The sequence below is a fragment of the Typha latifolia genome, chromosome 2 (assembly GCF_019914945.1).
Source record: "Typha latifolia isolate L0001 chromosome 2, TyphaL0001v2, whole genome shotgun sequence".
In the NCBI taxonomy this organism is placed as follows: Eukaryota; Viridiplantae; Streptophyta; class Magnoliopsida; order Poales; family Typhaceae; genus Typha; species Typha latifolia.
Window position 1 is genome coordinate 17,826,280 of NC_133087.1, and position 14,576 is coordinate 17,840,855.

A 14,576-nucleotide genomic window follows, 5' to 3' on the forward strand; every position below is an offset into this window, starting at 1 on the left:
TGCTTCACTAATACTAAATTTTACGGATTCTAAACCTTTGGTACACCACTTCGTAAGAAGAAATCGTACTTCCGGGGTGCTATTACACTAGAATGGAACAACAATGCGGACTCGTAGCTCATAATAGTAGTTAAACTTTTATCACCGCCATTATCAATCAGAAGCTTATTTCGTCAAGTTTTGAGGAGTTTCATGAGCAGCAGGTGATCACGTAGAGTCCTATAAAAGGGCAGTATTATTACAAAGAGTTCTGGAACGGTAGGATCAGAACTTCTGAATGAACTCATATATGTGATCAGAGATCTCATGCGGCTTCTCCTGGTTGATGAAGTGACCTACTCCTTCCATAACAACAACGTCCTGAAGATATGGAACATCCTTGTTGAAGCCACCATTGTGTATGTAGTTTTGGATTCCTGGCGTATGATATGTTAAGTCCAAATCACCAACGATAAATTTCACTGGTACTTTTATTGGAACTCCAGTCCATGGTGCTGTCAGCTCCCAATTCCTGCATACCAAGCACCAAGCAATTTAAGCATTTCAATTTTAAGAAGATAAGGTGTAAACTTATGAACTTCACTTGGTAGTGCTTACTGATATCATACATATTAAAGGGAATCTCGGATCATAGTTTTTTCATAACTTATAATCCCAAATGAGAGCAATTAACATTCTTGATAATTATGAGAAAGAGCTGGCACACCGATGCTTACCCCAGTGTTTTACTCATATCCGCGCGCTTTAAATTATATGATCAGATCAAATCCGAAGATGTCATTTTGAACTAAAGTATTAGTACTCTGCCTGACTCCTTTGAGTTTGATAGCTTAACCATAAGATGTTATGTTGGGACTTGGAAGAAAAAGTAAAGTGCAAGAAACGTACAAGTCCATGCACCGATAGTAGTTCAATCCTCCAGTAAAGCCTGACTTCTCGAATTTGCTGGCAAAGTAGCTTATATCCTCTTCTGACAGCCAAGAAGGCAAGCTGATCACTGTATCAAGGCTTCCTCCAAATCCTTTCTCCTTGGGTACAATAATTGCTTTTGGCTTGCGATACGTTAAGAATTTCTTCAGTAACAGTGGAGTACCGATACGAGCAAATTCAGCCTCTACCGTTCCAGGTTCCTACAAAACATCATATATGCATGTAACAACTTTATTGGACAAATAAGGGGACGGGTAAGGCATGAACTGAGTAACTACAAGTTTTTATTTTTGTTGAGGAAAGTCAAATCATCTGTTAGATGGAAGTTTTACATCAACTTCAGCCTAAAAGGAAACCAAGCAGCTGTAACATGGTAAAAGAAGCAGATAGTCTTAAATTCCTTTCAAGGGAAGATGTCACCGAAGTGCTAAAACAATCCAGACAGAGGGATAGAAGTGAATTTCATTTAGAATAACATTATATCCATGATAATTATATGCAACTATAACTGGGATTGTAATAAACAATTAAACATGTACTGATCTAAAAGAGAGTCCTGGTCAAAGCTTTCACTCTGAAGTTCAAAGGCATAATTTTCGATTTGTGCATAAAGTCCAAACCTCAAAGTAGATTTAGACAATGATTATTCAATAAAAACTAATGAGTAGGTAATATTTTGATGCATACCTATGTTTGGTTTATATTTCCACAATAAATAAGATTGGATGCCTATTCGGCAACATTTGATAGAAACCAATGAGCCTTAACGATATGCTCTTGACGAGCCTCTCTTTCCTAATACAGAGTAGGTTCCTCTCCTACTGCTTCTCAAAACCTAGCGCTTATTTTGGGTGCTAAATCAGTCTATCTATTTTGTGCTGAACCAGAGGTTCAAGGATCACTCGCTTCCAATTTGTTTTACAAGTAACAAATGCAATTCCTTTATCCTTGTTCCTCATTGTACAGACTTTAAAAGGAAGACCTTATGGTCCACTTACAGTTATTTTGTGGCAGTATAATAGAAAAATAAACTCATAGTAAGAAGAGGACTTAGAAATAAAATTTAACAATACTGTCTCATTTGTGAGAACGACCACATGTCTTTGCCGGAACTTCATAGTGGAAATCAGGCACTATAAAGTGTAGGGCCTGCAAATCAATGCCTTAATTATACTTCCAGGCATATGTGAACTATTAAGGGGTCACAAAAGACATCCTCTGAGGCAAATTAATGGGATTTTCAATCTTAGAGATCAGACTTTAGTACACTCCACGTGTGTTACAAAAAATTAGTTATCTAATTTCTTTTTCGCTGGAAGCTTGACGTACCTGGAACCTGCAGATATAGTGGTCGTCACCAAAGATAGCCCTTATCGTATCCAGGGGTTTCCTATCCGGCCGCCTAGCTGTGAATGATACGCTCAAATTAACCAAAGCCTTCACCTTATCCGGCCGTAGCAAGCAGAGGTACCACGCTATTGCCGCCCCCCAATCGTGCCCCACCACGAACACCTGGTCGGCACAAAACAAATCAACTAAGAACTAAAAAATAGAGACCAAGATCGCTCTTTTTACATTATCTAAGGGTTTGCGGACAGAAACTATATCAAGTGAAACTTAAAAATTGGAGAGAAAGATTGGTCTTTTATAAGGGGAAAGAGTTACTTTATCTTGGCCAAGGAGTTCGATGAGGGCGACGAGGTCGCCGATGATGTGTAAGGCGGTGTAAGAGGAGATCGAAGGAGGGGCGTCGGAGTCACCGTAGCCTCGAAGGTCCGGGGCGACGGCGCGGTAGCCACGGCCAGCAAGGGAGAGTATTTGGTGGCGCCATGAGTACCAGAGCTCCGGGAAGCCATGAAGGAAGAGGACTACTGGCCCTTCTCCCTTCTCGGCTATGTGCAGATTGATGCCGTTGACTGCTACGGTGCGGTGGGTGATGGTCTCCATCTCTCTCTCTCTCTCTCTCTCTCTCTCTCTCCAAGAGGCGTCTTTTGCTTCTCTTTTCAGTTTCTTATTCGCGATGTGTGTTTCTTTTGCATTAATACCCTTCTCAAATTTATTATTTATAAATTTCATTATTGGACCTCAAACTCTTTTTGTGAATTATATAAAAATTATCTAAAAATAGTTCATTCAAATTGCTGTGCCTGTGTGGTCGGAAGTAATGCGTTTTATTTTTTATTTTTTGTAATTAGTCCAAAAGGGCAGGTTGACTAATTGGGACAAAAAATTCATTTTTTTATTTGATTTTTTACTCCCAAAAGATAGCTTGACCTGTTTACTAAGTTGGTTGCAATTTTCAAGGTGAGGATTTCTGAACGATCCCAATACAAATCAATCTTTATCAGGTGGAACTTAGACTATAATGTCATCCAATCTCCTGTGCAAATTACTAATTTTTCTCCTTGGAAGATTTCGAACAACGTTGCTATTCCACTGCCTAATAAGATAAGCTTCTGAGTTATTTTATATATCTTATTGAGAGATCTCTCATTAGTAGCATAGCATACCATGTCGTAAGTAGCATACTAAAGTACAGAACCTCTCTGTAAGATTAGATTGCAATACGACCAAGAGCAGACTAAGTGACAGCCATATGATCCCGGTTAGAATTAAGAGGGGAGTCATCTGAGTGGAATTTGACTAAAATTTCTGGGATGAAGTCATAGATATATGATCAGCAATCTCCTGTGGCTTTTCTCTTGGTTGATGAAGTGGTTAACTCCTTCCATGATGATAACATCATTTAAGAGAGGAACGAACATCCTTTTTGAATCCACCCTTGTGTATATAATAATCTTTGACACCTGGGAAATTGTATGTTAAATCTCGATCTCCCACAATAAACTTGACTGGCACTTTGATCTGCACTCCTGTCCATGGAGATGTGAGCTCCCAGTTTCTGCATGTAAAAGTTGTACTTCCCAAGCTATGTAACAGTTTTGAAGTATAATTTGAATTATATTTGCTTCTTAACCAGTGTAGGCAGTACCACTTTCAAATTCTATAAAGGTGGTCTTTGTTTTTTTCCTTCCTTATTTCCCATTATCATTAACGTTTTCAATCTATAGTACTATGCTGATGCTTGTCTTGGTTTAATGCTCAAGCTGGCTACTGTTTATGATTCAAGTAAGTTGAGTTGTAAACCTTACATATGTGGTCTGGCTTATGACTTTTATGTACTTGAGTCAGGCCTCGTTTTCCGGGTATTTTAGCTCAGCTTGTCCTTTTGGCTGATAAAATTAAGTGTTGTAGAATGAAACATACTCTTCTCTAGAGTTAGGTGGTTGTTATTCCGACCTTTTTGTTTTGGAGTCTTACATCTATCTACTTGTACATAGTTTGTTCATTATAACAGTGATGTCAAACTTTCTCAATTTACAGCTTTCATCCATTTGCTATGATCTTGTAATAAATGTGAACTCTTAGTTTTATTTGAATATATGCTTCTAGACTTCTGCTTTATTACTACCAAACTTTGAGGACTCGATATTTTATGTAGTAGTAATTAACATACGTTTATCAGCTCTAATATTAAACAGAAGATATTTAGGTCACAATTTTGAGAAGTTTCATGAGAAGCAGGTCAGCAGCTCTTATTTGTAGTAATGTAGTAACAGCAGGCAACCCAAACAAGGTCAGTATTACACGAATTCTGGAACGATAAGATCAGAACTTCTGAATGAACTCATATATGTGATCAGAGATCTCATGCGGCTTCTCCTGGTTGATGAAGTGACCTACTCCTTCCATAACAACAACTTCCTGAAGAAATGGAACTTCCTTGTTGAAGCCACCATTGTGTATGTAGTTTTGAATTCCTGGCATATGATATGTCACGTCCAGATCACCAACAATAAACTTCACTGGTACTTTTATTGGAACTCCAGTCCATGGTGCTGTCAGCTCCCAGTTCCTGCATACCAAGCAACAAGCAATTTAAGCATTTCAATTTTCAGAAGATAAGGTGTAAAAAATTATGAACATCACTTGGTAGTGCTTAATGATTTCATACTTATTAAAGGGAATTTTGTATCATAGTTTTTTCATAACTTATAGTCCCACATGAAAGCAATTAACATTCTTGATGATTAGGAGAAAGAGCTGGCAGACCGATGCTTACCCCGGTATGTTATTCATATTCTCGTGCTTTAAATTATTATTATGATCAGATCAAATCGGAAGATGTCACTATGAACTAAAGTATTAGTACTCTGCCTGACTTCTCTGAGTTTGATACTTAACCATAAGATGTTATGTTGAGACTTGAAAGAAAAAGTAGAGTGCAAGAAAGCGTACAAGTTCATGCACCGATAGTAGTTCAATCCTCCGGTAAAGCCCGACTTCTCGAATTTGCTGGCAAAGTAGCTTATATCTTCTTCTGACAGCCAAGAAGGCAAGCTGGTCACTGTACCAAGGGTTCCTCCAAATCCTTTCTCCTTGGGCACAATAAGTACTTCTGGCTTGCGATAAGTTAAGAATTTCTTCAGTATCAGTGGAGTACCGATTTGAGCAAATTCAGCTTCTACCGTTCCAGGATCCTAGAAAACATCATATATGTATGCATGTAACAACTTTGTTGGACAAATAAAGGAAAGTATAAGGCATGAACTGAGTAACTACAAGTATTTCTTTTTTTTATATTCAACAATAAATAAGATTGGATGCCTATTCGGCAACATCTGATAGAAACCAATAATAACAAACATTAAGCCTTAACGATATGCTCCTGACCGACGAGTCTCTCTGTCCTAATACACTTAATTATACATCCAGGCATATGTGAACTATTGAAGGGGTCACAAAAGACATCCTCTGAGGCAAATGAATGGGATTTTCAATCTTAGAGACCAGAATTTAGTACTGTCCTTGTGAGTTGCAAAAGGTTAGTTATCTAATTTGTTATAAGTAAAAGGTTGACGTACCTGGAACCTACAGGCATAGTGGTCGTCACCAAAGGTAGCCCTTATCGCATCCAAGGGTTTCCTATCCGGCTGCCTAGCCTTGAATGGCACGCTCAAATTAACGAAAGCCTTCACCTTATCCGGCCGTAGCAAGCAGAGGTACCACGCTATTACCGCCTGGGCCACCACAAACACCTGGTGGGCACAAAACAAGTCAACCAGGAAGTAAAAATTAGAGACCAAGATCGCTTTTTCTCTTTTCTTTTTTTAACATTTGCGGGCAGAAACCATAACAAGTGAAACAAGATTGGTCTTTCATAAGGGGAAAGAGTTACTTTCTCTTGGCCAAGGAGTTCGATGAGGGCGACGAGGTCGCCGATGACGTGTAAGACGGTGTAAGAGGAGACGGAAGGAGGGGCGTCGGAGTCACCGTAGCCGCGGAGGTCAGGAGCGACGGCGCGGTATCCACGGGCGGCAAGGGAGATTATCTGGTGGCGCCATGAGTACCAGAGCTCCGGGAAGCCATGAAGGAATAGGACTACTGGGCCTTCTCCCTTCTCAGCTATGTGCAGGTTGATGCCGTTCACTGCTACGGTGCGATGGGTGATGGTCTCCATCTCGCTCTCTCCCCCGCCTCTGTGTGCTCTGCTTCTCTTTTCAAAAGGGATATATATATATATATATATATATAGTCTAAAATATGGTTTATCCACATTGCTGTTGGTCGGAAATGGCAAAGAAATGCTTTTTGTTTGTTTGTAAATTAGTCTCCTACCGAACCGGTCAGAAGTCGGATCCCGTGCTTACCGGTCTCGGTAGTTCACCTGGTTCGTTAGCTAATTCTTAAAAAATATTTAAATAATATACAAACTTAAATATTTTAGAAGTAAAAAATATCTATTGAAATAGTATAATTGTATGTATATCTTTCAAAACTTATGTTATTTATATTGAAACCCTCGTGATTAATTTTTAAACTAAGTAGTTTAATATAAAATAATAAAAAATATATTTTTTTAACTTTTTTTTTAATATCTAAATTGTTTAAATTTTAATGGTAGTTTTAAATAAAAATAAAGTCTTTTTAAAGACGTAGTTACAAAAATTATGTATTTTGAGATAAGGGTATATTTATAATAAAAAAAACTAATTAAAAAACTTCAAATATGTTATAAACTAAATATTTTTAAAATTTTAGGCCTAAAATACCATTAGATATGAAATAGAATAATTAAATATGTTTTTTTATCCAATCATTGCTTATCTGATATGATAACAAAACTGAACCAATTCGGACCGTGGTTGGTTCATCAATTCGATCCGGTCCTGATAATTATAACTAGTCCAAAAGTTTGCTTGACTAATTGGGACAAAGAATTGCGTTTAGTTTATTTGTAGCTCGTCCTAAAAGATGGCTTGACTGTTATGCTTTATTTACAAAGTTGGTTGCAATTTCCAAGGTGAGAATAGAAATCTATCTTTATTAGGTGGAACTTAGACTAATGTCATCCAATCTATTCCTTGGAAAATTTAGAACAACGTTGCTATTCCACTGCCTAATAAGATAAGCTTCTGAGTTATTTTATATATCTTATTGAGAGATCTCTCATTAGTAGCATAGCATACCATGTCGTAAGTAGCATACTAAAGTACAGAACCTCTCTGTAAGATTAGATTGCAATACGACCAAGAGCAGACTAAGTGACAGCCATATGATCCAGATTAGAATTAAGAGGGAGTCATCTGAGTGGAATTTGACTAAAATTTCTGGATGAAGTCATAGATATGATCAGCAATCTCCTGTGGTTTCTCTTGGTTGATGAAGTGGCCAACTCCTTCCATGATGATAACATCATTTAAGAGAGGAACATCCTTTTTGAATCCACCCTTGTGTATATAATCTTTGACACCTGGGAAATTGTATGTTAAATCTTGATCTCCCACAATAAACTTGACTGGCACTTTGATCTGCACTCCTGTCCATGGTGATGTGAGCTCCCAGTTTCTGCATGTAAAATTTATTGTTATGAAGAGCAAATTGTACTTCACAACTCCATGATTTAGCTTAGTTTTAACTTACTTCTTCTGCTTTAAAATTTACGTACTTAAATTTTATATGATCCAATTAGGTTTTTCGTCCAAGATTAACAATGTTTTATTGATGCCAAGATTTTCTGCCATGAATAAATAACAGAATGACCAAACTACCTATCTATTTATAAATCAGACTATATTTTTACGGGAGGGTAAATTATAATATCTCTTCATATGAATTATAATGAGATAGATTAGTGCATTAATTGAGTACATACAAGTCTAAAGCTCTGTAGTAGTTTAATCCTCCAGTGAAGCCAGACTTATCAAATTTGCTAGCAAAATAGTTGATGTCCTCCTCTGACAGCCAGGATGGAAGAACAATCTCCTTGGTGGGTGGCGAACCAATTCCATAAATTGGGCTTGAATCATGGAATGTTAAGAACTTCCTCATTAGTAATGCTGTCTTAGTTTGAGCAAACTCAGCTTCCATTCTTCCAGGTTCCTGCATTCGTTACATTGATCACATCGTTTGAAAGGTTTCTAAGATGCTTATGATATCAAAAGAGAGATGATAAAGCTTATCCATGAGCTGGAGATTAGCTAATAATTAATTAACAGACCTGGAAGGCACAAACATAGTAATCATCTCCATAGACGGCTCTAAGCGTCTTCACTGGCTTCAGGTGCGAATTCCGAGGCATAAAAGCCACACTTAGATTAACTAATGCCTTCACTTTGTCCGGCCTAAACATGCACAGATTCCACGCTGCTATTGCTCCCCAGTCATGCCCCACCACAAACACCTTCTCTCCACCAAAATATTTACCCAAAAAAAAATAAAAATTAGTGCATATATTTTTCATTCTTCTTACATTCCATAAAGTTTCTTAAACTACTTCAAAGAAGTCTATCTGAAAATGAGCTATATATGGTTGAAAGAGTGCAAGTGTAATTAATTTAAAGTAATTAATATGTTTTGAGAGATGTACACGCAACCTTGTCTTGCCCCAAGGCATCGATAAGAGCCACGAGATCGCCGACGACGTGAAGCATAGTGTAGGCTTCGGCGTCGGCCGGGGCGTCGGAATCGCCGAAGCCTCGGAGATCGGGAGCGACGGCACGGTAGCCGCGGGCGGCGAGGGATTTGATCTGGTGACGCCACGAGTACCAGAGCTCAGGGAAGCCATGAATGAGAAGTACTACGTCGCCTTCACCCTTCTCAGCTACGTGCATGTTAATGCCATTAACAAGTAGACTCCTGTGATTTATCTCCCCCTCCATTTTTGGAAAAAAAATTTCTCGCTTGTTGCTTGCTTGTAGAGGACACTTAAGTACAATGTTGAGAAGTTTGGTACTCTACTAGCTTCTAATTATGAGAAGGTGGAGCCAGTTTGTAAAGCTGCTTTGGAATGTGAAGATCAGATGAAATGTTACGCGTTGAATTAATTCTTTTGTCAGGGTCGGTGGTAGGTGGAATGATTTCTTCTTACTCTGTCACGGGTGGAGCTTTCCAAAGCCTTAAATGCCAACCTTCCCATGCATCTATCTCATTTCGATGGTGCACAATGCAACTAGTATTAAAGGTATATATATATATATATATATACTGATTCTGCCAGAAATATTATACGATATAAAGGAGTATTAAATAATCATATAGCTTTGTCTTGAGATTACATACTAAAATTTCTTGATAAAATTATAAATGTGATCAGTGATCTCATTGGGTTTCTCCTCATTGATGAAGTGGCCTACTCCTTTCATCACAACCACTTCTTCCAGGTGAGGAACATATTTCTTGAAACCCCCTTTGTCTATGAAGTCTTTCATCCCAGGAGCATTATAAGTTAGGTCTTTATCTCCCATAATAAACTTAGTTGGAAGCATTATATGTGCTCCAGTCCATGGCTCTGTAAACTCCCAGTTCCTGCCAGCAGTTAGTAGTAATTCACATCATTAGGAACTTTTTCTTTTCCCTGAAGAAATGAATAGCATAAGTTGCTAATATACAACATTTGTATATATATATATTTAACTTACAGGTTTAAAGATCTATAGTAGTTCAATGGTCCAGTAAAGCCAGTCTTGTCGAATTTGCTTGCATAGTATTTGATGTCATCTTCTGAGAGCCAAGGAGGAAGAAGGATTTGGTCATCTGGTGAGCCCCAACCTTCTTTGGGGATGTATAGAGGACCAGGAGTGTAATATGTCAAAAACTTCTTCAGCACCCATGTAGTTCCGAGACGTCCAAACTCTTCTTCTACTTCTCCCGGTTCCTACCATTTTCATACAAAGTTATAGCATTATTACTGCCATTTATTTAAAGATTCACGCCCTACTTTAAATTTTTTTTTTTTCTAAGAACAAACTCCAATATATGTGTGAATTATATATATATATATATTTCCTTGTTGACATTTGCTTATCTTACGTGTGTAAAATCGGACTCGCACTCGGACCGGACTCAGACTATGTTTAAATTTTATGATCCGAGTCCAGTCCAACTTTGGCCCGTTTAATTGAGTTGAAAATAGACAGGTAAGAAACGCTCATATATAAAATATTGAAAATTCAAGGTCCGAATTGCAACATTTCAAAATGGATTTAGAAGTCTGCAACGTGTTCGGTCTTGTGGTAGATTACCTGAAATCGGCAGATGTAGTAGTCGTCGCCGTATACAGACCTTAAGAACTCCACCGGCTTCCTGGTTGGATTCCGAGGCGAGAACGGTACGCTAAGGTTGACCAACGCCTTCACCTTCTCCGGCCGAAACATACACAGACTCCACGCCGTCATCGCCCCCCAGTCGTGCCCCACCACAAACACCTACCCATTAGGTTAAGACGATTAATGCAAAAGCAACCCCAATTTTTTATTTTTCGATCTTTCCTTCTTTTTTTCCCATTAGTTTTCTTTAATACATGCCCTTTTATAATTAAACATGCCTTCGTGTGCTTTTGTATGGTGTACAAAGAAACAAAACGGACATAATTTAGTGTGTGTGGCGATTTGCAGCAAACACCCTTTCTTTTCAGCTAATTATTATTTTTAAGTTCACGAATACCTTGTCCTGGCCGAGGGCGTCGATGAGGGCCACGAGGTCGCCGACGACGTGGAAGACGGAATAGGCGGCGGCTCCCAGCGGCGCGTCGGAGTCACCGTACCCTCGGAGATCCGGTGCGACGGCGCGGTAGCCGCGGGCTGCCAACCCGTGAATCTGGTGGCGCCACGTGTACCAGAGTTCCGGGAAGCCGTGGATCAGCAGGACGACGGGTCCCTCCCCTTCTCCGCCACGTGGATGCGGATCCCGTTCACCTCCACCGTCCGATGCGCGATCCCCTCTAGCCCTCCTCCGTCCATCTCCGGCGTTGGGGTCTTGGTGGTCTCAGGCTTGGGAGAGTATAAGCAGCAGCAGCAGCAGCAGCAGAGGGTTTTGATGCAATCTAACATTTATTTAGATAGATCATAGATGTCATTACATTCTCTCTCCAATCAAACGTAGATAAGGGGAGGGTGGGGTGGGGGGGAGAGAGAGAGGCTTATGCTTCGCTTCCTCTAATACTCCTTCGTCCTTTTTGCTTTTGGACAACAACAACTAGTGGAAGTATAGATGGCAAATGAAACCTGATCGTGAAGTGTTTCATAAGAAAAATATCTATTCTAACATCTTGCTTCTACCCTAAGATCCAAGAGATAAACAAGTTCATAGAACATTAGTTTGTAGGTACCACACAAATGTCTAATAGTAAATGAATTATGATAAGCATCATGTGTTTTGGCCCTTATTCTTTGTTCTATTCGCACGGCTGGAAGGCTAATATGAAGTTGGTAGGCCATCCCTTTCTGCCTTTATTCCATTAAGGCACTTGGGCTTGACCCTTTTAAGGCCCAAACATAAATAGGCCAGATTAGAATAAAGTAAGACTTGAATTGTAAAGGGAATTTCACTACAATAAATTGTCAGATTACAAATTACCTTTCTCTTGAGAAAAGTAGCAGAATAAAATTTTAAATGTGGGAAAACTAAGGCTTACAACGTCCAAACTTCAACAGTGGATTTAACGAGGGACACAACAAGATAATCTTTTCCTAGAACCTGATAAACAACTATCTTAGAATTCGAGACTCGCATCGGGAAAAGAAGAGATGATGTGGAGCAAAATTTAACTCTGTACAAGAACAGCAGCATCGTTTATTAGAGAGCAATGGAAGTAGCTATGTCATCAAAGCTCCACAGTATCTCTGTAGTCAAGTGTTGATTGCAGTCAGTTGCTCCAACCTCTTGGGCCACTCCCACGGGTCCAACCACTACCACCTCCTCAACCTCCTTCTCCGGCGGCGGCACGCCTCCACCTTCCATGTATGGAATCCCAAAGAAGTTCATATAGTTCTCATACGCCATCAACTCCTCGGACAGCTCTCGTACTTCACGAACATCTCCGCAATTCTTTGCAACTGGGACAGGGGAGGGATTCTTGGTTTCCTGGGTGGAGGAGGAGAGGTAGAGAGATGGAACAGGGGAAATCGTCTGATGCTGGAATTGTTGGGGCTCCGGAATGGGGTCTTCGTTGGGGAAGTTGACCTTGGCTTTCTTCCCTCGGATGCGGCGGGCTTCGCGGTCGTAGGCGCGTGCCGCCTCCTCGGCGGTGGCGAAGGTGCCGAGCCATACCCTTACCCCCTTCATGGGATCACGGATCTCGGCCGCCCATTTCCCCCATGGGCGCTGGCGGATTCCCCGGTAGAGATTCTTTCGCTCCCTCTTCCTCGTCACTGAAAACAAAAAGAAGAAAAAAAAAAAAACTCATATCAAAATCTCTTCTTTTTTTACAAAGATTTCATCTTTTCCTACGAAACAACAAGACCCATCTCTCAAAATCTCATCTTTTTAAGGGCAAAGAAAAGAGAAGCAGAGAAGAGAAAAAGGGAAAATGAGTACCTTTCTCGGGGGGAGATGGGTGGGACTCGAGGTCGGAATCACGGTTGTAGGAATAGGAGAAGGAGGCGTCCGGCCAGAGGTCCGAGCCGGAGAGGCAACGATTAGAGCGATTGCGAGGAGGGATGAAGTCGGAGATGATAGCGCCGCCACACATGGCTGCGAGGTTTCTTTACTTGCTCTTTTGCCCTCCTTTCTACTTTAGATCAACGAGAAGAAGACGACGACGAAGACGAAAGAAAATGGTGTGGAATAGAGAAAATATCAGACTTAGAAGAGAGAAAGAGACCGAACAAGGAAACTATGGGAAAGAAATGGTGAACTAGAAGCGGATTTATATAGAGGTACGTCTTCTCTCCTCTAGAAACGCAAAAGCAAAGTGCTTAGCTGTAAGGATAGAAGTAAAATTTACAGCGGATACGATTATTTTCTTCGGCGTGGTGTGACGTGGATGCGTGTGGTCAGAACCGCGTAAACTCTCTCGTTCGCGTGCCTTCTTGACTTCAGAGTTGCACATATTTACAGTGCTAACATCGATAAATTTTCCATTTTGGTCAATGCAAGATAGATAATTTTTACTAAAGATCTTTTGGTCGAAGTCTGGCTTTAACATCGAACAACGTCTCAATCAGTGATAAATCTCGGGATGTTATTGGTCAATTGTCATTTCAATCTTTCCAAGATGTGTCACTAGCTGCTCAATTAAGCGTCCCGAATTTTAAAATTAATTTTTATTTTATTTTTTTCTCATCGAGTCAACGGTTATTTCATACCCTTTATTTATAATAATTAACCTACGAAGAAAACATAAGATTTAGTGGGGTACATTGTGTTGTTAATTGTAAATATCACGAAAGGCATGGGCAAATGTTGAAAGATGCCAAGATAAACTAGAAGGATGTGCGTAATTTTTTGTACATCCACCAGCCAGAGGTCGGCTGTAAGCAATCACTTTTGGGGGGTCCGACAGTCGACACCAAACCCAATTATATAAAATAAACAAAGAAAGAAATAAATAATAGATGGAGGACCAAAGAATAAAAGTGGAGTCAGCACATTGTATTTTAGCCCCCAGTTTTCCCACGGAAGGGTAGACGTAATCAAACTCTTTTAAACGGCGTAGCAGGATCGTCTGCTGCCTCCGAGCGTATGAATTTCCTACGGTCATCTTCTTCCGTCGAACCTCACGTAGTCTGGACTACAAAAACTTCATGCATACGGCGACGCAGATGATCCGCTCTTCGTGCTTAGGTGAGCCTCCGTTACCGAGTAAAAAATAGATAGTTCTGTTGACAATCCTTCTCTTGCAAATTAAGGTGATATGATGCCAAAATTTATATATATCAAGATATTTATTAGAGTATAATATTTTACCTGCAAAGAGGGAGAACTTATGAGAGAAGTTAAAAGAATGCAAAGCTATATTCCACTTGGGTTAGTGCCAATTTATATACATCATATATAATATTATTAAGATTTGAGATGTTATAATTAATTATGTTTACGTAACGATATGTTTTCATCCAACAAAGGATATATATTTGTTGACTGAAGCGCTTACGATATTATCTTTGAGGACTAAGTCGATAACACATTTTTATCGTACACAAAAGTACGTCTAAAGTCTCAATTGACCTCCAAATTTGACGTTTGGTTTAAGATTTCCCCTCTATTTACTATAAGATTATTGTACGTTGATTGAGGATTAACTATAATAAGATCCCTCTCAAAGTTCAAACTTAAATTTTGGTAGTTATACCCATGTACCGTAT

General features: G+C 39.5%; 4 protein-coding genes and 1 pseudogene across 4 annotated transcripts; all 5 read right to left on the reverse strand.

Moving 5' to 3' along the window:
- Nucleotides 1–114: 114 nt before the first annotated feature.
- On the reverse strand, nt 115–2,976 carry LOC140781887 (epoxide hydrolase 1-like). The gene is made up of 4 exons (XM_073128170.1): nt 2,596–2,976; nt 2,260–2,442; nt 889–1,130; nt 115–511 (listed from the first exon to the last, which is right to left on the reverse strand). Exons 1-4 carry the CDS (start codon nt 2,875–2,877, stop codon nt 265–267), a joined length of 954 nt encoding a protein of 317 aa, XP_072984271.1. The 5' UTR covers nt 2,878–2,976; the 3' UTR covers nt 115–264.
- Nucleotides 2,977–4,500: 1,524 nt separating this feature from the next.
- On the reverse strand, nt 4,501–6,494 carry LOC140782085 (epoxide hydrolase 1-like). Its single transcript, XM_073128454.1, has 4 exons — nt 6,170–6,494; nt 5,856–6,029; nt 5,230–5,471; nt 4,501–4,846 (listed from the first exon to the last, which is right to left on the reverse strand). Exons 1-4 carry the CDS (start codon nt 6,449–6,451, stop codon nt 4,600–4,602), a joined length of 945 nt encoding a protein of 314 aa, XP_072984555.1. The 5' UTR covers nt 6,452–6,494; the 3' UTR covers nt 4,501–4,599.
- A 900-nt stretch (nt 6,495–7,394) lies between these two features.
- Nucleotides 7,395–9,170, reverse strand: LOC140782359 (epoxide hydrolase 1-like). The gene is made up of 4 exons (XM_073128882.1): nt 8,868–9,170; nt 8,492–8,674; nt 8,147–8,373; nt 7,395–7,839 (listed from the first exon to the last, which is right to left on the reverse strand). The coding sequence occupies exons 1-4, from the start codon at nt 9,150–9,152 to the stop codon at nt 7,593–7,595; spliced, it is 942 nt and encodes a 313-aa protein (XP_072984983.1). The 5' UTR covers nt 9,153–9,170; the 3' UTR covers nt 7,395–7,592.
- A 328-nt stretch (nt 9,171–9,498) lies between these two features.
- LOC140782035 (epoxide hydrolase 1-like) lies at nt 9,499–11,577 on the reverse strand (annotated as a pseudogene).
- A 219-nt stretch (nt 11,578–11,796) lies between these two features.
- On the reverse strand, nt 11,797–13,185 carry LOC140782036 (ethylene-responsive transcription factor ERF071-like). The gene is made up of 2 exons (XM_073128373.1): nt 12,808–13,185; nt 11,797–12,641 (listed from the first exon to the last, which is right to left on the reverse strand). Exons 1-2 carry the CDS (start codon nt 12,959–12,961, stop codon nt 12,067–12,069), a joined length of 729 nt encoding a protein of 242 aa, XP_072984474.1. The 5' UTR covers nt 12,962–13,185; the 3' UTR covers nt 11,797–12,066.
- Nucleotides 13,186–14,576: the final 1,391 nt, after the last annotated feature.